This window comes from Crocuta crocuta, unplaced genomic scaffold, assembly GCF_008692635.1.
Source record: "Crocuta crocuta isolate KB4526 unplaced genomic scaffold, BGI_CrCroc_1.0 scaffold72, whole genome shotgun sequence".
In the NCBI taxonomy this organism is placed as follows: Eukaryota; Metazoa; Chordata; class Mammalia; order Carnivora; family Hyaenidae; genus Crocuta; species Crocuta crocuta.
Window position 1 is genome coordinate 2,081,712 of NW_027529427.1, and position 23,691 is coordinate 2,105,402.

General features: G+C 41.8%; 1 protein-coding gene across 6 annotated transcripts; it reads right to left on the reverse strand.

The window, feature by feature from the left end:
• Positions 1 to 11,728: 11,728 nt before the first annotated feature.
• Positions 11,729 to 21,015, reverse strand: C1S (complement C1s). Of its 6 annotated transcripts, none has more exons than XM_077759077.1 (13): positions 20,859 to 21,015; positions 20,380 to 20,431; positions 19,817 to 19,980; positions 19,361 to 19,568; positions 19,048 to 19,225; positions 18,088 to 18,213; positions 17,444 to 17,643; positions 17,078 to 17,231; positions 16,337 to 16,452; positions 15,845 to 15,923; positions 15,230 to 15,358; positions 14,304 to 14,378; positions 11,729 to 12,972 (listed from the first exon to the last, which is right to left on the reverse strand). In XM_077759077.1, the coding sequence occupies exons 3-13, from the start codon at positions 19,819 to 19,821 to the stop codon at positions 12,173 to 12,175; spliced, it is 2,070 nt and encodes a 689-aa protein (XP_077615203.1). In that variant the 5' UTR covers positions 19,822 to 19,980; positions 20,380 to 20,431; positions 20,859 to 21,015; the 3' UTR covers positions 11,729 to 12,172. The 6 variants fall into 6 exon arrangements, with proteins under 6 accessions (XP_077615203.1, XP_077615202.1, XP_077615204.1 ...); XM_077759076.1 differs by having other exon boundaries at positions 20,380 to 20,464; XM_077759078.1 differs by having other exon boundaries at positions 19,817 to 19,925; positions 20,380 to 20,519.
• Positions 21,016 to 23,691: the final 2,676 nt, after the last annotated feature.

Consider the following 23,691-nt stretch of genomic DNA (forward strand, 5'->3'; position numbering starts at 1 on the left):
AAATGTCTGTCAGACACCCAACAAGACATGCTGAATATGTTGTTTGATGTATAAATTTAGAGTTGAGGGAACAGCTCTAAACTAAAAATGTAAAGTTTGGCGTTACTGAGAGGTATACAGATGGGTATTGAAAGCCACAGGGTTGAATGAAGCCACCAAGGAAGTGAAAATACAGAAGAGAGAAGAATCAGTGCTTATGCCCTGAGACCTGACATTATAAAAAGTCTGGGAGAACGGGAAAAGTCAGCAAAGGAGGCTGAGAAGTTGTGAGCCTCAGAAGTTCTGTTACAGAACAAATGTGAATCTCAAAATACATATGGTGAAGCGCTACTCCCGATATGATGGTATTCGGAGGTGGGGCCCTTCGGAGGTAATTAGGTTTAGATGAGGTCCTGACTGTAGGAAGAGGAAGATCTCTCTCCACACATAGGACCAAGAAAAGGCCATGTGAGCACACAGTGCATCTACAAGCCAGAAGGAGGGACCTCACCCAAAGGGAATCTGTCACCACCTTGATCTTGGACTCCCCAGCTTCAAGAACCATAAGATATAAATGCCTGTTGTTTAAGGCACCCAGTCTGTAATATTTCATCATGGCAGCCTGAGCGGACCAAGATAGTGACCGCTGAAGTAGGAGGAAAACCGTAGAATGCAGAAGTTTGAACCCAAGGAAAGAAAGTGCATCCAGGCAAAGGAGTGATCAGTTGATTGACTTAGCAAATGTCACTTCTGGGTCAAGATGAAGACTGCGGATCGATCCTGGGATAGAGCAATGCCAAGGTCACTGGAGAGCCGGCAAAGCACAGTTTGGGGAAATGATGGAGGGTGGGGTGGAAAGTCAGACTGGAGTTGGAAAGAGAGTGGAAGAGGAGGAACTGGAGACTATGAGTATAATCAATTGTTTTAAGAAATTTGCTGCAAAAGGGAACAAAGAAACAGAGCAGGCTATTGGAAGAACTGGAGTAAGAGAAGGGCATTTTTTTTTAAGTTAGAGAAATAACAGCATATCTCTATGTTGATGGGAATTACATAATAGAGAGGGAAAATGATAGTGATCAGTGGAGGTAGGGGAGAGATAGAGCCCAGTTGGAAGCATGAATATGTTATGTACGCTAACAGACAGGCAAGCAGAGTATAAGATGCTGGTATTTCCGTAGGTGTGATGACAGAAATGTGTAGTTCTTCTCTAATTCTTTGTTTGTCTTGGTGAAGTAGAAAACAAGGTCACCAGCTGAGAGTGTGGATGGAGGACTTGGGGGTTTGAGGAGAGAAAAGACAGAATGAAAAGTCATCAAGGAGAGTAGGAGAGAGAATGGATTAGAGAATTTTGATTGCCAGGGAGCATCCAGAGTCCACTTGAGATGCCATGGTCATGAATTTAAATGAGATGGCTGTTCTCACTTTTGTGAGACCATCATGAGTTAGGTTGTATGTCTTCCGGCAGCCACTATCAGCTGCACCAACACAAGGCATAGAGGAGGCGGGTTCCATTTTGCCAAGTAAATATATTGAAACCATAGAAGGGCACAGGAGTCCAAGTTGTATGCAAAAGAGTTATTATACTGAACTTAAGCTGGGTAAAGAGGAGACCAAGTATAGAGCGCATAATCGACAGTAAATAGTAAGTAGGATTGATGTATTAATGTTTCTGGTATCATAGGATATAGGAAGTACAGACCCATAGGAATTGGCCTGGAAAAATAGGAGGTGGTGGCAAAAGAAGGGATGTGTGAAGTTGGAATAATTGCAGTTATTGGTAATGAAAAAGTCTATGTAGGTATGACCATGGGAGTGTGTGGCTAAGATAAAGTGGAAGATAAAGGTGTCAGAGAAGAAGATTTGTGAAACTATAAGGCTAAAGCTTTAGAAGGGTCGCCTATCTGTACATTGAAATTGCCAAAGACTGGACAAGGAATAGTGTTAGGAAGACAACGAGTCAGGGACCAAGGTCACTGAGACCTGTGGGGAATGACCCAGATTCCAGGAGATGACCACAGTCATGTATAGATGCAGGTGTACAGTCTGATAATACGACATGAGCTTCAAAACTAAGAGACCAGGGAAAGAAGAGAATGGTCTGGACATGGTAAGGAGGCTCAAGGAAGGTGGTCACACAATGCCAGCCCCTATATGGAATGGAAGCTGGGGGAGAAAAAAAGTCACCAACTGGATAAGGTGCAAGAGGCACAGTAGTTCAGGGACTTCACTCTTGTGTCAAGAGGGCTGGCCTCTTTCCACCCAGGGTAACTTGGCAAGTTGCTTAACCTCTCTGAGCCTCAGTTTTTCTGTCTAATAGTATCTCATACCAATTTTATACAATAGTATCTCATGCAAATATTGAAGAGTTAAATGAGCAAATACACGTAACAGGCCTAACACAGTGTTGGCCATATGGTAGGCTGTACTGGGAAGATGTCCTTCTAGTACGTTGCTGCTTTCCCTTCCACAAGCAGAGGGCAAGGTCTTTCTTTGTGACTGTGATCTTAGACTCATGCTTTTTACCCCTTTCCCTTCTCAACACAACTTTCACCGAGTCTGATGTAATGCAATAAAACTTACTACCATTAAAGGTACAGAAACAAGGATGTGGTATGATTCTCAGAGTCCTGGGAAAATTTTAAGCCCCCCAACATCAAGTAATGCCTCCCATTTCTGACTGATGGTTGAAATGTCATTAACATCCTTTAACCCTTTAGATACAGGTCAACCTGATGAGCTGATTTATATCTATCAGCACTGAAGGAAGGTAGTAAGGACAGCCCAGGATGACCGAAGGGGAACAACCAACCAAGGACCAGGAAAGGAGGTTGGAAAGCGCTCAGAGCCACCCACGACAAACTAACACAATTTCAAAATTGTTTTTAATTTTTTTAATTTTATTTATTTTGGGGAGAGAGACAGAAAAAGTGAGCAGGGAAGAGGCAGAAAGAGAGGGAGAGAGAGAATCCCAAGCAGGCTCGCACGTCAGCATGGAGCCCAACGTAAGGCTCAAACTCTCAAACCATGAGATCATGACCTGAGCTGAAGCCAAGAGTCAGATGCTTAACCAACTGAGCCACCCAGGCACCCCCCCCAAAAAAATTTGTTTAGTGTCTATTTATTTTTGAGAAACAAACAGAGCACAAGTAGGGTAGAGGTAGAGAGAGAGAGACACAGCATCCAAAGCAGGCTCCAGATTCTGAGCTGTCAGCACAGAGCCAGACACAGGGCTCAGAATCACGAACCGTGAGATCATAGTGTCAGCTGAAGTCGGACACTTAACCAATTGAGCCTCCCAGGTGCTCCACCAAATTTTTTTCATTAACCTGTGTCACAAGTAGAGAACGCCAATCACACAACCCCAAATTAGAAGTAGAGTTCACCTAGGGGCTGGCCCAGTTGGTGAAGCATCCAACTTTGGCTCAGGTCATGATCTCGCAGTTCATGGGTTCAAGCCCCGCCTCGGGTTCTGTGCGGACAGCTCAGAGCCTGGAGCCTGCTTCAGATTCTGTGTCTCCCTCCCTCTCTGCCCCTCCCCTGCTCACGCTCTGTCTCTCTCTGTCTCAAAAATAAATAAACAAAAAAAAAATTTTTTTTAAAGAAGATGTAGAGTTCACCTAGACCTGAGCTAAATGATCATTGTTTTCTGAAATCTCTCTTGCGGTATCTCTGGCCAGGTGGTAAGGTTCAGCTCTTCCACATGCTCACCACCTCTGTTTGGTTCCATGAGACCAGTGTCTCTCCTTAGGGAGTTTTTTGGGACATTGGTCTCTTGGGATCCCAGTATTCTCTTTCTCTTTCATCCTGTGTTTTCTCTCAAATATCTACTCAAGGACTTCTTGCTTTTCCCCCTGGCTTCTATCAATTTTTATTCTAAAAATTCTTTTTTTTTTTTTCTCCTGTTGGAAATCTTAGATTCTTCTTGTTTGGGGGGCACCTGGATGGTTAAGTGTCCCACTTTGGCTCGGGTCATGATCTTGTGGTTTGTGAGTTCAAGCCCCACGTTGGGCTCTGGGCTGACAGCTCAGAGCCTAGAGCCTGCTTCAGATTCTGTGTGTGTCTCTCTCTCTGTTCCTCCCCCACGTGAGCTCTGTGTCTAAAATAAATAAAGATTTAAAAATTTAAATAAAAAGATTCTTCTCATTTTTTATCCAAGGGAGATTAAGAAACATTTTTATTTTACCCACCAATAGATGGAAAACCTGAGCATATTATACCAAAAATATTACAGTCAGTCCCAAGCAGTGAAGACAAAGAAAGAATTTGCTTCCATGCTAAACATAAAGGAAGACAGGGATTGCAAACAGCTTAGTTAGAGGTCAGACAGAATGAAGTGGTTAAAATTAGAAACAGTGCCTTACTGGCAGTTGTTGGTTTTCTTGTAGTAAAACAAAAGATTTTAAAAACGGAAACTGCACCCGTTAGGGGACTCTCACTTTAAATTTATGCTCTCCCCGTTTGGATTGCCCCCACTGTGGTTGCTGTTGACCACAGTTCCGCGGTCCCCCATCATTTATCTAGTTGCCCTCTTTCTCTGGCTGAGGGGTGGGCACACCCGAAATTCAATTCCCTTGGCCCCGTGGCACAACTGAAAAAATCTAGATCTTTCAAAATTGTCTTTTTTTCATTGAAAAAGAAAATAAAAAAGAGTGTGACTATAAAGGGGCAGCATAAAGGAATTCTTTGTGGTGATGGAATAGTTCTGTATGTTGATTGCAGTGGTGATTATGAATCCCCACAAGAGATCATTTTATAATTGTATAACCTCACACAACACTATACACACACGTTGTACCAATGTAAGTCTCCTGGTTCTGATATTGTGCTGTAGTTACATAGGATGTAGGCATTAGAGGAAATCAACGGAGGGGACACAGGACCTCACTGTGTTATCTTTGCAACTTCCTATGAATCTATATCTCAAACAAAAATGATTTTTTAACATCATTTAAAAATAATGGCAGAGTTCATGGATCCGACCTAGGTAAAGTTTCTCTACCCACATTCAACAAGAGATCATCCCTTCAGAAAATCAATAAGGAAATATTAGACCATATGGATCCAAAAGGCATTTACAGAACAACTCATAGAATGGCAGCAGAATAGGGGTGCCTGGGTGGCTCAGTCGGTTGGGCGTTCAACTTCGGCTCAGGTCATGATCTCACGGTTGGTGGGTTCGAGCCCTGCGTCAGGCTCTGTGCTGACAGCTAGCTCAGAGCCTGGAGCCTGTTTCAGATTCTGTGTCTCTCTCTCTCTCTGACCCTCCCCTGCTCACTCTGTCTCTCTCTCTCAGAAATAAATGTTAAAAAATTAAAAAAAAAAAAAAAAAGAATGGCAGCAGAATACACATTCATCCCAGGCATACATGGAACAGTCTCCAGGACAGATCACATGTTAGTCACAAACCAAGTCTTAATAAATTTAGGAAGAGTAAAATCATATCAAGCATCTTTCCTGATTACAGTGGGATGAAACTGCAAATCAATGACAAGAAGAAAACTGGAAAATTCACTGGTTCTTGAATAACCAATGAATCAAGAATAAATCAAAAGAGAAATCAAAAAACTTCTTGAGGGGCACCTGGGGGGCTCAGTCAGTTGAGTGTCCGACTTCAGCACAGGTCACAATCTCAGTTTGTGGGTTCAAGCCCCGCATCGGGCTCTGTGCTGACAGCTCGGACCCTGGAGCTGCTTCGGATTCTGTGTGTCTTTCTCTTTGCCCCTCCCCCACTTATGTTCTGTCTCTCTCTGTCTCAAGAATAAAATAAACATTAAAAAATTATTTTTAAAAAATCTTGAAGCAAATGAAATACACTGGTACCTTAGTAGCTCAGTCAGTTAAGCCTCTGACTCTTAACTTCAGACTCAGGTCACGATCTCATGGTTCAGGAAATCAAGCCCCAATGTTGGGCTCTGTGCTGACAACACAAAGCTTACAAGGGATTCTCTATCTCCCACTCTCTCTCTCTCTGCCCCTCTCTCATGCTCTCTCTTTCTCAAAATAAATAAGGAAACTTAAAAAACAAAACACAATGGATATTCACCATCCCAAAACTTATGACATGCAACAGAAACAGCTTTAAGAGGGAGTTCATAGTGATAAATGCCTACATTAGGAAACAAGAAAAGTCTCAAACAACCTTACTTATGCCCCAAGGAACTAGAAAAAGAACAAACTAAGCCTGAAGTTAGTTGAAGGAAGAAAATAACACAGATTAGAGCAGAAATAAACAGAGACTAAAAAGAAAATAGAAAATGAAACTAGGAGCTGGTTTTTTTAAAGGGTAAACAAAAACGAAACAGACAAACCTTTAGTTAGATTTACCAAGAAAAAGAAAGAGAACTCAACTAAATAAAATTATAAATGAAAGAGGAAACATTACAGCTGACACCATCATACAAATACAAAGGATCATAAGAGACTACTGTGAACAACATATGGCAACAAATTGGACAACCTGAAAAGAAATGTATAAATTCCTACTAAAGTACAATTTACCAAGACTGAATCACAAATAGAAAATGTGAACAGACAGATTACTAGTGAAGAGATTGAGTTGGTAATCAGAACCTTCCAAAAAACAAAAGTCCCAGGACCAGAAGTCTTCACCAATGAATTCTACCAAATATTTAAAGAAAATTAACACCAGTACTTCTCAACTTTTTCCTTTTTGAGGGAACACGTTCAAACTCATTTTATGAAGCCAGCATCACCCTGATACCAAAGCCAGACAAGGAACTGCAAGATAAGAAAAGTTCAGACCAAAATCCCTGATGAACAGAGATGTAAAAATCCTCAAGAAAATAATCAACATTAAAAGGATCCCACCATGATTGAGTGGGATTTATTCCAGGGGTGCAAGGATGGGTCAACATCTGCAAATCATTGTAACACACCACATTAACAAAATAAAGGCTAAAAATCACAGAAGCATCTCAATAGGCGCAGAAAAAGCATTGACAAAGGTCAACATCATTTCATAAGAAAAACTCTCAAATTGGCTATAGAGGGATTGTACCTCAAAGTAGTAAGGCCACATGTAACAAGTCCATAGCTAACATCATACTAAACAGTGAAAATCTGGAAACTTTCCCTCTATTTTTAAATTTTTTAAATGTTTATTTTCCTGGGTATTCTATTTTTTTTAATTTTTTAAATTTTATTTAAATCCAAGTTAGTTAATATGTAGTGTAATGATGATTTCTGGAGTAGAATTTAGTGATTCATCACTTACATATAACACCCAGTGCTCACCGCAATAAGTGCCCTCCTTAATGTCCATCACCCATTCAGCCATCACTCCCCCCCCACTACCTCTCCAGCAACCCTCAGTTTGTTCTCTGTAATTAAGAGTCTCTTATGGTTTTCCTTCCTGTCTCTTTTTATCTTATTTTTCTTTCCCTTCCCCTGTGTTCATTTGTTTTGTTTCTTAAATTCCACAAATGAGTAAAATAATATATTTATCCTTCTCTGCCTGACTTATTTTGCTTAACATAACACACTGTAGTTCCATTCATGTTGTTGCAAAGGGCAAGATTTCATTCTTTTTGATCACCGAGTAATATTCCATCATGTATATATACCACATATTCTTTATCCATTCATTAGTCAATGGACATTTGGGCTCCTTCCACAATTTGGCTATTGATGTGCTGCTATAAAAACTCTGGTGTATGTGCCCCTTCGAAACAGCACTCCTGTATCCATTGGATAAATACCTAGTAGTGCAATTGCTGAGTTGTAGGGTAGTTTTTAACTTTTTAAGAAACCTCCATGCTGTTTTCCAGAGTGGCTGCACCAGTTTGCATTCCCACCAGCAGTGCAAATGTATTCCCCTTTCTCCATATCCTCGCCAACATCTGTTGTTTCCTTAGTTGTTAATGTTAACCATTGTAACAAGTGTGAGGCAGTAACTCATTCTTGTTTTGATTTGTATTTCCCTGATGATGGGTGATGTTCAGCATCTTTTCATGTGTCTGTTAGCCATCTGGATGTTTTCTTTGGAAAAGTATCTATTCATGTCTTATGTCTATTTCTTCACTAGATCATTTGTTTTTGGGGTGTTGAGTTTGATAAGTTCTTTATAGATTTTGGATACTAACCCTTTCCGACATGCTGTTTGCAAATATCTTCTCCCATTCCATCAATTGTCTTTTAGTTTTGTTGATTGTACAGAAGATTTTTTTTTTTTGAGAGAGAGAGAGAGGGCGTACATGCCCATGGGAGAGGGGCAGAGAGAAAGGGAGACACAGGATCTGAAGCAGGCTCCCTGCTGATGGCAGAGAGCCCAATGCAGGGCTCAAACACACGAACCATGAGATCATAACCTGAGCCAAAGTTGGACACTTAACCGACCACACCACCCAGGAGCCCCTGAATGCTTTCCCTCTAAAATCAGAAACAAGACAAAGATGCCCACTCTCACCACTTTTATTCAACATAGTACTAGAAGTCCTAACCAGAGTGATTAGTCATGAAAAATGTATAAAATGAATTCATATTGGAAAAGAAGTAAAATTGTATCTATTTGCAGATAGATGACATGAAAACATGTAGAAAAATCCTCAAAAATCCCACCAAAATAAAACAGTTGGAAGTAATAGATAAATTCAGTAAAGTTGCAGGATATAAAATAAATGCACAAAAATCAGTTGTGTTTCTATACAGTAACAACAAATTATCATAACTTAAGAAAACAATCTCATTTACAATAGCATCAAAAAGAATAAAATACTTAGGAATAAATTTCACCAATAAGGTGATAGATCTATACACTGAAAACTATAAAACATTGATGAAAGAAAATGAAGAAGATACAAATAAATGGACTGGAAGAATTAATATTGTTAAAATGTCCCTCCTTCTACCTAAAGCTGTCCATAGAGTCAATGTAATCCCTATCAAAATTCCAATGGCACTTTTCACAGAAACCAATCCTAAAATTGGGATGAAACCACAAAAGGTCCTGTATATCCAAAGCAATCTTGAGAAAGAAGAGCAAACTTAGAGGCACCACACTTCCTGATTTCAAACTATATTACAAAGCTATAATAATTAAAACATATGGTATTGGCATAAACACAGACACACAGATCAATGGCAAAAAGTAGAGAACCCAAAAATAAACCCACATAGATATCCAGTTAATCTTTTAAAAGGGAGCCAAAAACATAAATGGGAAAAGGGCAGTCTTTTCAATAGATGGTGCTGGGAAAACTGGATTGCTATATGCAAAACAATAAAACGAGACCATTATCTTACACCATACACAAAAATCAACTGGAAAAGTCTTTAATCCTAAGAACTTAAACATAAGACCTAAAACTATAAACCACCTAGAAGAAAACATAGGGAGTTAGCTCTTTGACAATGGTCTTGGCAATGACTTTTTTGATTTGACGCCAAGGCAAAGGATAAGCAAGTAGGACTACACCAAACTAAAAATCTTCTGCTCAGGAAGAGAAACCATCAACAAAATGAAAAGGAAAACGACTGAATGGAAGAAAATATTTGCAAACCACAAATCCAATAAAGGTTTAATACCCAAAAGTCACAAGGAACAACTACAGCTCAATGGCAAAAAGGGAAATAACTCCATTTTAAAACGGGAAAAGGACCCGAATAGACACTTTTCAGAAGACATACCAATGACAAACAGGTACATTAAAATGTTCTCAGTATCACTAATCATCAGGGAGATGCAAATCAAAACCACAATGAAATGTCACCGCACATCTATTAGGATGGCTACTAAAAACAAAAAAAGATAACAAATGTTGGCAAGGATGTGGCGAAAAGGGAACACATGTACACTGTTCCTGGGAACGTAAACTGCTACAGCCACTATGCAAAACAGCATGGAGGTGTTTCAGGTAATTAAAAATAGAAATATGGAGGTGCCTGCCTGGCTCGGTCAGTAGAGTGTGCATCTCTTGATCTCGGGGTGGTAAGTTCGAGCTCCACGTGGGTGTAGAAATTACTTAAAAATAAATATAATATTTTGTAAATAAAAAGTAAAAATATATATGATACAGCAGTCCCACCTCTGGATATATATATTCAAGAGAAACTAAACTATTATCTCAAAGAGATGTCTCTACTCCAATGTTCTTTGCAGCATTAATCACAATAACCAAGGTATGGAACAGCCTAAGTGCCAAGAGATGAATGGATCAAGAAAATATGGTGTATATTACATACAATGGGATATTATTCAACTTTTTTTAAAAAAAGGAAATGATGTCATAGACAACTCTGGACGGTATTATGCTAAGTGAAATTAGCCAGACAGAGAAGGCAAATATTGCATGGCATTGCTTATATGTGGAAACTTAAAAAAAAAAATTAAGCCGGGGCGCCTGGGTGGCTTAGTTGGTTAAGCGTCCAACTTTCGCTTAGGTCATGATCTCGCAGTTTGTGGGTTCGAGCCCCGCGTCGGGCTCTGTGCTGACTGCCAGCTCAGAGCCTGGAGCCTGTTTCAGTCTGTGGCTCCCTCTCTCTCTGACCCTCCCCTGCTCACGCTGTCTCTCTCTCTCTCCTAGAAATAAATAAAACATTAAAAAATTTAAAAAAAAATTAAGCCAAACTCATGGAAACAGAGAATAGAAAAGTGGTTACTGGCAGGGGATGGTGGGGGTAAGTATAGGGGAAATAAGGAGAGTTTGGAAAAATGATAAAAGCTTTCAGTTAGAAGATGGGTAACGTCTGAAGCTCTAATGTATAACATGGTGGCTGTAGTTGGTAATGCTATACTGTATAATTGAAATTTGCTAAGAGAGTAGAACTTAAAGTGTTCTCACCCCAAAAAAATATTTATAAGGGTAAATATGTGAGGTGATGAATTAATTAATGTGATGGGGGAACCTTTCACAATATACATGCATATGAAATCATCACATTGCCCACCTTAAATATTTTACAATTTTGTCAATTATATCTCAGTAAAGTTGAAAAATAGCTCTCTCATATTTTTAGTTTAAAACAACCCAGGCATGCAGGAAGTATAAAGTAAAATTGCTGATTCTAGGAATCACGCAAAAAGCAACTTTAGAGAGTCCCAAAATTCCGCTAGCACAACTCTGTGGTCATTTTTCATTACTAATCCATTTTCTGGGGAGGAGGAAGGTTGTTTGGTGGTTTGTTGTTGTTGTTGTTGTTGTTGTTGTTGTTGTTTTTTACTCTCTTGCAAAAGAATAGAAGGGACAGTCTTTGGGTCCGTCCTCACCAGAATTTTCAGCTATAATGTCATGGCAGAGTTCAGTCCAAAGAAGGCATTGTTGCCTGACTGATGAATTGATCAAAACCACGAGGAAAACGGATAAGAGTGTTCAATTTCTTTTTTCTTTTTATTAAGTAATAATATTGTACTATGCCAAAAACATTATATCATACAAATGAGTATTAAAGGAAAATTAATTTTTTGAGACACTGTAATAATTTATACCTCAAATTTTTATACCTAAAGATCTTAAACAACCAATTCTAAGTGTTGTGTGTGGACTTCTGAATGAAGTTTGGGTTTATTTCATAAATTTCAAAAGCAGCTTATAGTACCTTGTATTGATGACTTCACGCCAACCCACAATATTCATTAAATCTCAATTGGAAGAGAAGAGAAAATCAGAATTCCCTTTTCATGACAATTAAATATTAGTTGCTAGATGACTGAATTTCCATGACACAACAGCCCATTCCTCACCTTTCTCTGGGGCTGAGGTCCTGATGTGGAATAAGACAAGTCAGCCAGAACTGAGTTATAAACATGATTTATTATGAGTAGAGAGTAGACACTGAGTATGATAAAGCAAACACAAGTTCAAACAGTAAAGGGGAAGCAAAAAATCAAGGGTATGCCCAACACTAAATCTTCCAGTCAGAACTGTAATGTCGGGCAATCATCAGGAAGGAGGAGAGGGGACTCACTAGGGAATAGGGCAAGATAGGAGCATCCTTCTCATGTCGTTAGCCATAGTTGGTATTCAAGGGAGAGGACCCCATAGATTAAGACCACACTGAATGGCCAGCACTATGTAATGATCAAACACTACTCTCAGCTAGATATCCCAACAATCAAGTTCTATTTAAATCATACTCCCAAGTCATTTTTCAATCATAGTGAAATCATGGGAATATTGAGAGGAACAGAAAGCAGATTGGTCATAGTCCTTGAAGAGGCTGGTGGTGTATGGATGGATCAGTCCCTACTGGGGGTACTGTTTTCCTGTATTGTCTTCTTTATCCAGTCAATATAGTTCTTTACTCGTGTGTAGATCCCATAGGTTCCACACTGGGGGCCCCAGGACACTAGACCAGCTACATAGAATTTGGGGGTCTCTACTTTGGGTAGCTGTATAGCAAAGGCTCCGCCACTATCCCCTTCACAGCTATCTACACCCTTCTCTCCTCCAGCACAGATCATGTTATTAGTGAAAACAAAGGTATTTATATCCACTTTAACATTTTCCCCTTTCACCTCCCGGCACCTTTCTAAGGGAGCAATGGGTAACTTTGCCCCTCTGAGCTGGAGCACATGATCTCTTTTCTTTGTTCGGCCCCAGCCTGAGATCAGTCCCAGGTCTCCCACTGAGGGATCGTATTCTGAGGAGGTACCTGGCAGGCAGATAGGGGAGACAGCGGGTCCCATTTTCACTGGCTCTTTCAGCTGTACAAGTGCAATGTCATTGTCAAAATTCTTCCTTTTTTCTGGGGCATCCATGAATACCCAACCCGGATGAATAATCACACGCTCGGCAGTAAGCATTTGGGCTTTTGTCAGTTCTGAGGTGACTACTGAGGTGGACCCAACATACATTACTGGGTCACGGTTTCCCTCCACGACGTGGGCAGCTGTCAGCACCCAGTACTCATCGATGAGGACCCCACCAGCCCATGGGCTTGAAAAGAAGACTTGCCAGGGGAAATTTTCAATTTCTGCAATGGATCCTCCAAATATCCTCTGTCTTCCTACAAAGGGCTTACTGGGAACACCACAGACTAGGAAGGAAGAAGAACAAGGTAGAGAGGGATCAAGAAATAAATTATTGGCCTCCTGCAGATCCTCCAACCACTCAGAAAACCTCCTGGCCTTCAGAATTCTCTAGCACAATAGAGCCAACCCTCCATTTGGTCAACCATCTGAGTATCTGACTCACCCTGAATGTAATCACCAAGCATCTCACTTTTCCAAAGCCACAGGCAGTCTTGTGGGTAAGACTCTGGTTAAACTGTAGCCGCGTGAGAATTGAAGAGTCCAAATGAACTAGTGCCTCACAATAGGAACAGCCCCTCTAAAGGTTCTCTTCATTCTAGGTTCAGCGTACAGGGACAGCAGCCCAACCGGAGCCAGTGCTGGGAGATTCTTTCCTCATACAGATAGTGGAGGAGCATTCTACCTTCTTCTGACGGGTCAAATGCTTATCGCCTTCTGTACTGAAGTCCTAACTGCAGCTGAGGCCTCCTAGTAATCCATGGAGGTAGGGCAAAGGGAGGGGTCTCTTCTTTCATCCTTCATTTCATTCCCCATTGATTCCAGGTTTGAACGCTTTGCCATTACCGAAAGCAACTACAACTGAATTTTATTCCAGATGAAGTCAGCTTACCTAAATCCCTCAGTAGTCAGCCTGAGTGAACTCTGAGTAGAGCGTAACAGACTTTGGACTCAGACAGATCTGGGTTCAAAGTCTACTGCTGCCTCTTACTAACTCTGTGACCTTGTACTCAGTTCACTCATCTCTGAAATGGGACTAATAACACCTCAACGGGTTGTTGCAAGGACTGAAAGGAGATAATAAATGCAATTAATTAGCTCAGTACCTAGCCCTCAATGACACTGTAGTTACTACCAAGATCATCATTATTATTCTGGCTTTGCCTGAAAGTCTTCTATTCAACTCTGATCTGTCTGTAACGTCTCATTTCTTTTATTCCTTTTATATCTTGTTGCCATATAGACTTTTACATAATAACGGAGCTATTCAGCTGGTCTTGTTTCTGCATGTGGATTCCTCACTCTCAATTTTCAGGCCCTGTTTTCAGCAACTCTACATCCCCTTACTAGATCTACTTTACCAAACCTAACTGGACCTCTCTCTGACGCCAACTGTCACTGGCTGATTTCCTATTTCCTGTCAGTTGGCCTGAGTCAGCGCAGCAGAGGAATTCCCCAAGGCGCTGGAGAGCCCACAACCCAGTGTTATCTCCACTTCATTGGGCTAGACCCAGAGTGTTAAGTCCTTTCCCAAAAAGACTACAGCTACTTTCAGAGACTGGGCCCCCTCACCTGCACGTATGTCTATGGTCTCTCCCCAACCCTGAGCCATGATTACCTGGAACACATTTTGGCAGCTCCGTGCCCAGCAATTCATTCACCCAGCTCCCATTGCCAGCACAGCGATACTCCTCTGGAATAGCACAAGGGACACAGAACACGCTCACCATCACATCTTCTCCTTTTCATTCCCCCCTTTCATTCAGAGCCTCAGCAACTCTGACATTTGAGGAGGGGATCGAATCAAATCAACTAGAAAAGAATCTTGAGAACACCCTCTAAACAATCCTTCTGTCCTCTATTCTGCCAAAGGAGGGAAAGGAAGAGTCTCCAAAGCAGAAGAAGGGTTACAGTGGGAAAATAAATCAAATTAAAAGCAACAAAGTAGTACATATTATATCTTTTCCCATCTTTCATTTAGTACTGCCAACTCCTCTCCATCAAGAAAGCCAGGAATTTGGGGGCATCTGGGTGGCTCAGTCAGCTGAGCATCCAACTCTTGATTTCAGCTCAGGTCATTATCTTGCAGTTAAAATTCTCACAGTTGAAATTCTCTCTCTCCTCTCTCTCTGCCCCTCCCCTACTTGCACTCTCCCTCCCTCAAAATAAATTAATACATAAACATTAAATATATATACATTTTTTAAGCAGTCATTCGGTATGGTGACTTGATACTGGAAGCATTACTCCTGTAGGTTCTACATTCAAAAATTGGTCAAAAGCTAGATAACTACATGAAAACGGATATCATAAGGGGAATTCCTACCATAGTTGTGAAACTGAGCTAGATGACCTCTTTAATTCCCCACAGATGATCCTATATCCCCATAGGAAAACTGCATCTCTAGACTAAGCCAAGAGAATAAACGAAGTCCGTCCAATCTCTTTCATTTCTCTCCAAATTCTCCCCAACCCAGAAAGAGTGAGCTATTCGCTCTCCAACTCTCACTCTTTCTCCTCTTTTCCCTAGTCAAAGAAACCTACCACTTTCTTCAATTTCCATGTAGTAATATGGCGCCTCACAAGTATAGTGAATGACAGAACCAAATAAAGTGTCTTCTGGATCTTTAACTGTACCATGCTGAATGGGTTCAGGAGTTCCACAGTCCACAGCTACAAGAGGAAGGCAGGAGAGTGATGGTCAGGAAAGCCACTTCCTTCTAGAAACAGTCATTGGAGCCAGTTCCATCCTCCAGGCCATGTTCCTAACTCCTTCCCTACCCTCACATTCATAGGCACACCCGGGTTGAATCTTCTCAGATCACTGAGTCCTGCCAAATCAGACAGCCCCTTGAAAGCCAGCAAAGAGTTGTAGCTTCTCAGTGGTTGGTGGAGGCCCCTACAGAAGCCGGGAATGGACCTCTATGGTGCCACTAACTCTACCAGTCCCACAGCTTCTTTTTTTGAAAGAAGCTTGTTAGTCTGGCCAGTCTAGGGCCAGATCTGGGCTGGCAATCAATTGTCCGGCCTCTCTTCAAAAAAATCCGACCCACTCTCTCACAAGCCTAAGAGGAAAACATGAATTTCAATCTTGATGAACCCATCTTTCAATTCCCCTTGAAAGGAAAAAACAGAGTCCCATTTTAAAGAGATACATACGTTGACATTTCAGTTTTGAATTGCTCCACTTTCCATCACTTTGACAAGTAGAATAGAAAGATCTTGAGCCAACATTTCCCTGGAGAATAATACACATCACCATTAATTTATAAGGAGAGATATGAGAAATCAAAATCAAAAACAGAATCGATCTCTGGCCTTAGATCAAAGAGGAGTCCTGACCATAAGAAGCTTGGTGACATCTTATCTTAGCAGAATGACCCAAAGCACCCAGGAGTGGAGGCTAAAAGACAACTTTGTCCCAGCATATCAGCATCCCTTCCCCAAAAAGACTGAAAGCAAAAGGATAATGTCAGTCTGGCCAAGGAGCTCCTTGACTCACAAGAAAGGACTAAAGATCCTGTGTGGTATTCAGCTTATGGAAAAAGTGCTATACCTTGCTCAAACAAGGACATTCAGTAAGCCATTAGACAATTCCAGCATGCTCACCCTGACGTAGGGATTAGGGAGAAGCCCCTAACAGTACTTTACCTGTACAACTTCAAACCCTTCCAGACAGGTTATCCTCACCACATCTTTGAACACATATTTTGCTTTCGCGGGCTCCCAAACAGAATTATCAGTGGCTTCTTTGGGACAAGGGATTGCTTGAAAAGAACAAGAGGGGAAAAAAATTACCAAATAGTTGGAGAATCTCTATTCTATTTACATCATCTTCACACTCTAAAATCATTCAGTCATCCTTAGTCCTGGTGCTTAGCATTCCAATGGAGATGTCTAAAATAATATGGCCTTAAAGGCAAAGCATAAGAGACTCTTAAATACTGAGAACAAACTGAGGGTTGATGGGGGATGAGGAGAGGGGAAAGTGGGTGATGGGCATTGAGGAGGGCACTTGTTGGGATGAGCACTGGGTGTTGTATGGAAACCAATTTGACAATAAATTATATTAAAAAAATAAATAATAAAATAATAAAATGATATGGCCTTACATACTCCAGGAAGTCATTAAGCCAGTTTCATCCTTCCAGCTGTGTTAGTACATACTAACAAACCACCCCAAGTTGTACATACTAACCACCCCAAGTCATCTGTACCCGCAAGCCCAGTTGAAGGATTCCTAGGGGTTCAGGCATTTCTAGCTACCACTGACAGGCTTAGATCTTGCTAAAGAAGTGAAGTATTTCAGGATACCTATCCAATCTACCTGTTTGGATTTTATATTGTCAGGGGACTTTGGTAGCACCAAAGACCAACTTCTAGGTTACTCACGATCTCCATGGTAACGAAGTTTCCAGCCCTTTTTTTGCTCTGTTTGGTCAGTTTGGAAGATGATATTAAGAACATTACTCCCAGTTTCAATCTTTAGTGGCCCAGGGAATCCATTACCACAGTAAGGACCAAATTGTTTGTCTCCTGCAGCAAACTGAAATGAAACAAGATAGTTAAATCAGAAGAGAGAAAGAACTAAAATATACAGGTAGGTAAAATGGAGAGGACAAAAGTAAAGAAGGTAACAAAAGTACCATAAAATAAGAAGGAGGAGAAGAAAAGAAGCGACAAAAGGAAAGATCATTTGTCTTTGAAGAGAAATCTCTCTGCGTGAGTTGGGAGGAAAACTAATCATTCATCACTCACAACTAAACTGTCAGGGCAATGGCCCCCTGAATCAGCTGGTTCCACATCAAAATCTTCTCTCCGCACAGTCACCACTACTTGGTATCCCTCCTCCAACAGGATCTTATATTCACACTTTGAGTTCTCTGGGTACGGATTGGGAAAATTGGGACTTGCGATCTCCCCAGTCAGTGTCGTGAAAACATCCCCACTGCAATTGACTATGGGAGAAAGAGAGAAAAGGGGAATCAAATATAGGGTCAAGCAAAGGAGTTCCTGCTCCATTCTATGGCTCTTCTCATGAACTAACCATCCTTCACTGGAACCCACAGACCACAAGTACATACCCCATGCAAATCAGTAGAGATACCCAAGGTCTATTGAGTTCCCATCACTTTGCTAATGATAGGGCCTTTCACGGTTATGAACACCCTCAGCTAGACTCTTCACAGGCATCTATTTCTTCTCTACAATTCATTAACTTGACCCTGTAGGCTTGTCTTCCTCCACTCTTGGGGCTCCTCCACAGCTTATGGGTAACTAAAGGTAGGTGCCAAAGCAAGGCTGAGGCTAGTCAAAATTGGAAAGGTCAACAAAGATCTAATTGAAGCCTCAAGCCATTCTAAACCCCAGGGAGCATGCACCCCTCTTGATGCCAAGCTCACCTCCGCAATTCTTCATATCATCATGGAGGAAGTATTCTGGGGGGCAGGAGCAGTAGTAACCACCCATGAAGTTGTTGCAGAAGTGGCTACAAGGGGCATCAGCAAAGTCTGTGCACTCATTTATATCTAGAAAAAAGTAGAGAAAGATTGAGGTCAAGGACAAAGACCTAAAAGGAAGAATGAGTCTAAACCCAACCCTACAAGTTGGGTTCATTCATAAGTAAACGAATAAATCACATTTCAGGATGGTATTATTCTGTATTACTCTCCTGAAGTATGATTTGAGGGTTTGCCCTGCTGTTGCACAGCTGTAAGTGAGCTCTCAATGTCAGAGACTCTCGGCCTTTCTCACAAACAGAACATTTCAGCTCCAGAAACAACACTCTATACTTTAAACATGATGAAATGTCTTCTGCAGGGAAAAGCAATTAGCACACTTATCCCTTTATAGGATTTGGGCACTTGCATCAAATCTAAACAATAGTTTGGCTTTATGAGATGTTCTAACTTCACTTTAACCTGGAGTTAGGTATAGAAGCACCCAGAATTTGAAGGTTTGTTTGCCATTGGATGGGTTTGAACAGCATGCGTTCCTCATGTGATTCTTGGCAAGTTACTTAACTCTCCTAGACTTCTCTTTCCTTATCTTTAAGTGGATATCATAATATCCACCTTGAAGAGTTGACATGAAGCTTACATTAATATAGGTAAAATTCCTGGGTTTTAATATAAACCCAGTTTATAGTGGTTCTCAATAAATTACTATTTATTACCTATGTTTATCATTATCACCATCAATACTAAGATACCATGTGTTTGAATTTCACAAAGGCAATTCATGGAGAGATAGACCCAAGTCAAGTCAACACTTATTAAGTTACAAACAGAATCGAATTGCTCAGTTTCTTCTGCTTCTAATCTTTTAGCTGGGTCAATCACATAAAGAAGGGTGAGCCTTACCTACAGCAACATAGTATGCAGCAAACCCGGTAAAACGTTCTTCATTGGAGAAGTCTGACTTAAAGATCACCTGGAGTTTGTTGTATGGGATTTGGAACTCTTCCACGACCGGGGAGTTGGGATTCTTGCTGGTTCTCTGCCCACAGAGTTTCCCTTCTTCAAAGTCTCCTGACACTATCTAAGAGAAGAATGAAAAGGAAGCTAAGAAAGGGTAATCTTTTGGCATGGAGGTCAGAAAAAGGGACAGAGAGACTAGAACATTCCACCACCACCTCCGCCCAGCCCTATCTTTTGTGTGCTTATTATAATATACCTGCACTGAGTCATATGCGCAGTTCTCTGACAGCTCAATGTCCAGATGGGTGAAGTAGAGATGGATCCCATACCCTTCAGGAACTTCTATATCCCAAGATTTCTCTATCTCATTGGGGTATGTCTGAGGATAGTTAGGGGACAGGATCTCCCCATACATGGTAGGCTCAGCATAAACTGATGCCAAAAGGGAAAACAGAACAATGTACCTGAAAAAAAAGACGTATGGAGAGGTGGATGACCCAGGTACCAGCAGACTAGTGCAGCGCCATAACATTTGTCATGGGTAGAAGGGAGGGGAAAGGAGGCGGGCAAGAGCACATGGAGAATCTTAGGTTGGAATAAAGCAAAAAGGCCTAGGTCAAACCAAAACCTTGACCTCTGAGCCTCGCTGTTTTCTTGAGAAGATAAAGGGCCTAGAGCCCACGTACATCTCTGTAGACTCGTGATCACTTACCGCATCTCTGGCGATTTGTTCGTCCCTGGTGCACGACACGCCTCTTGGTCCTGGCTCTCTGCACCTCTGGACTTTGGAGCAAAGGGGTGGCAAGCCTGCCTGTATTTGTCTAACAAACACAGGCACCTGCTTTGGTGGTGGGGTCACCTGGGATTCAGTGTCACCTTCATGACAAAGCCGCACATTGATCACCACTTGAGGCCTGCCCTCTCCCACCCTCCCTGCTTCTACTTCAATTCGTTTTCTAGACTAAAAGTAGATCTTATCCCTCTACCATTGCTTCTTGGGATCTTCTCCCAGTTTTTCTCCAAAATAATAAGCACTTTCTCCCAATTTTCTTCCTCCTCTGTTTCCCTCCTTCTCCCCCACCCCTGACCCCTGCCTCCTCTCTACCAGCCTCTCTCCTGCCCTCACAAAACAATAACCCCATTTCCACCTCAGGCCTTCACACATCTTTCCTCATCACAACTATGCATCTAGGACACGTTTCCCTCCTCATTTGACAAAGACCCCCCTTGTCGCTTCACGCCAGCTCTCTTTACTATGTTTACTGTTGCACGTACTTCTGTCCGTGGTGCTCCGGATGACCAGTGATGGAGGAATGAGCTTCTTTCCCTAGGGGAAGGCAGTGGCCTTGGGAGAAGTGGTCTGAGACAGGGTCGGGTGGGAAATGACAAGGAGGGCAGCTGAAGGACGAGAAACACTAAAGGAAAGGAAGGTATTCCCTCAATTTCCTATGTTAATTTTCCAGGGTTTGGGTTTTGGGGTTTTTTTCCTTTACTAAAAAGAGGAGATATCTTTCCATGGTTCTTAAAAGAGTCTTGCCAAAAATGTTTCTAACCCTGAAAACAGTGGTAAGTAGTGGGGTGGCGGTGGGAGAAGGGGGGGCCAATCTAAGAGAAAGTAGGTTGCCTATATTCTGCCTTCTTTTATTCTGCTCCTTCCAGCCCCCCCCCATCTTTGCCCAAAACCTTCCTATGTGAAGTTTTCTGCCTTTGTTTCTTCCATCAAAGCTCTGCTCCTCGGTTTTTAAGGTTTTTACCTTCAGCAGCTGATGGGAGCAAGTGGGTCAGTCCCCTCTCTCGTGCCAGCGGGCATACTGGGCGACCCTGCCGACTCCCAGGGAGGGCAGCTCAGGGCCTGGACGCTCCCTCTGCAGGAACTTCTTCTGGCCTCCCTGTCCTGGTTCTGTTCGTATGATTCCCTACCCCAGTGTGCATGTCTGAAATTCCCTGATCTAAACAAACGGGGGGGGGCTGGGAGACCAGGACATAGGGAAAGGGTAACTCAGCCTTGATCTTGGAGCTCCCTCTGCTTTTCAAACAAGAACTACATACTTTGGTCAAGCCTGAGGTCCCTCCATCTGGGGCTCCAGGGGGAGAAAGGAGGAGAGGGGAATTTCACCGATTGCCCAACATTCTTTTCCAGTCAAAGGGTGTGTTACAGAGTTTTCAGGGAAGTCAGGTGATTTGTGGGAAAAGGAGGGGATTAATACTGTGGGGGAAGAGCCAAACCCAGAAAGTCCAACCCTCTAACTGTGTCTGAATCATGACTTAAGGGAGAGTACTTATCAAAAATGTCTCTCATCTCTGCCTTTAAAGCAAATTCAATGGTTAGATAATGATTTAGACCTAGACCCAAGCTGGTGTGGGATGATGCTCTTCCTCTTCCTAAAATCCCCTCCAAACATTGAAAATCTGTCCACCAATCAAGCCCCAGTTCAGATACAATCCAGTCTCTTATCCATAACCCTTGGGTCTAGACGGGTTTCAAAATTCTGAATTTTACAGATTTTAGAAAGACAGTACAGGACATGGACCCAGTATTAGGTAACACCTTCTCCTCTCCCTCCCCACAACGGGCTGGGACAACACTCCGTTATCAAACATTAATGTTTCTGCAGCTAACCATATTGATCTTCACAGCAAGTGGAATAACTAAAATTATGTAATTTGGTTATAATTAAATATGATATTTATAAATTCCTTAGAGTTATAAATTACTTCATATCGGTTCCGGTCAGGTGTTGCCGCCAAATAAGTTTGGGCGCCAAACTTGAAAACAAACAAAGAAGCAACACCACCACCAAAACCTTTTGGAATTCAGAGTTGCAGCTAAGGGACCAAGGGACAGCGGGCTGTACGATTCCTCCACAAAGTCCTCCCTGATCTCTCACCTCATCTTCGTGTCCCTTATTACTTCCTACTCCTATCCAGTGACTGCATTCCAGTGAATCTACACTTTATCAATAGAAGATGCTCCCTTCTTTTACACACCACTAGGAATATACACCTGCCAATTAAACTATGATATATCAGTGATTATAAGATGCATCCTGGTTTCAGGAGCGTTAAAATGTTGGGGGAAGCCACATGCCTTGGAATTGACTGCACTGGGCCTGTAATCAGAGGACAGGTCCGGGACTGGCTCATTACCTAATTTCTTAGCTTCTTCAAGTATAAAATAGAGAGAGATAACATCAATTCTGCCTGCCTTACACGGCTGTCAGAAGGATCTAATGAAACAGCGAAAGAGGGACACCTGGGTGGCTCAGTTGGTTAAGCGTCCAACTTCAGTTCAGGTCATGATCTTGCAGTTTGTGAGTTTGAGCCCCGTGCCTGGCTCTATGCTGACAGCTCAGAGCCTGGAGCCTGCTTCACAGCGTGCATCAGTACACAGCAAGAAAACAAGAGAGCGTCTTACCGAATTGTCCAGGATTCCTTCTCCTTCTCCTTCTCCTTTTCCTTCTGAATTCAACACTCACCAGAAAAGTTAGTGACTCTCTCCTACCCTTATGTGTGTTTTGACTTCTCCTCTTCAATTTTGCCACCCAACTACATTATTTTATTTTTCTCTTTAAATCTCAAGACACAAGTGATGGCATGTCTGGGCCCTGCCACCCTCCCTGGGTCAGCAAGAGGTCAAGTCAAGGACTCTTATAGTGACAGCCTTGAAAGAGCAGGGAACACGCTACATAATCTGCTCAGTATCACGAGGAGTCCTAAAAATGATGGTGCTTATTGTCACCCTCAGGGTCGTCTGAACCCCAGCTGATGTGATAATGTGGCTAATATACAAGCCACAAATTTAGAACTTTCCATGTTAGTATTAAGTGTAACTAACACATATGGGTATAAACACAAAAAGAACATTTAATCTTATTTTACTTTATTTTTATTTATTTATTTACTTAAGTTTTATTTTAAGTTTATTTATTTATTTTTGAGAAAGAGAGAGGGACAGACAGAGAGAGAGGGAGACAGAGAATCCGAAGAAGGCTCCACACAGTCAGCACAGAGCCCGACATGGGGCTCAATCTCACTAACCATAAGATATGACCTGAGCCTAAACCAAGAGTCAAATGCTTCACCGACTGAACTACCAAAGCACCACAAACATGCAAAGTACATTTTAGGAAATAATCACTAGTGCTACTCGGAATCGTAACTATCATATTCACAATGTTAGGGTCTCTGAGGAGCTGAATAATACCATCCCTCTTTCCACCCCAATTTCTAGAGAAATGGAGAAATAAAACAAAAGCAGTAAATGGAGCTTCAAATAATATCTGTAATAGCAATAAATGCCAAGATTGAGTAAGTAGCCTAGCATAAAAGCCAAATGGTGGCTAACTGAATGCCAGAGTTAGAATTACCTTCCACAGGCATGTGGGTGGCTCAGGCAGTTAAGTGTCTGACCCTTGGTTTTGGCTCAGGTCATGATCTCATGGCTGGTGGGTTCAAGCCCCCCATTGGGCTCTGTGCTGACAGTGTGGAACCCACCTGGGATTTTCTCTCCTTCTGCCCTTCCTCTGCCAAAAAATAAATAAACTTAAAAAAAAAAAAAAAGAATTACCCTTCTAGACACAGACAATG

What these genes read in the sequence shown, in the direction of transcription:
- C1S (XM_077759079.1), bottom strand. An exon ending in TGATATGAAGAATTGCGGAG is followed by an intron (nt 17,644 to 18,087) that starts GTGAGCTTGGCA and finishes TTTCTCCCATAG; the next exon opens with TCAATTGCAGTGGGGATGTT. An exon ending in TTCAAAACTGAAATGTCAAC is followed by an intron (nt 15,359 to 15,844) that starts GTATGTATCTCT and finishes TTCCTCTTGTAG; the next exon opens with CTGTGGACTGTGGAACTCCT.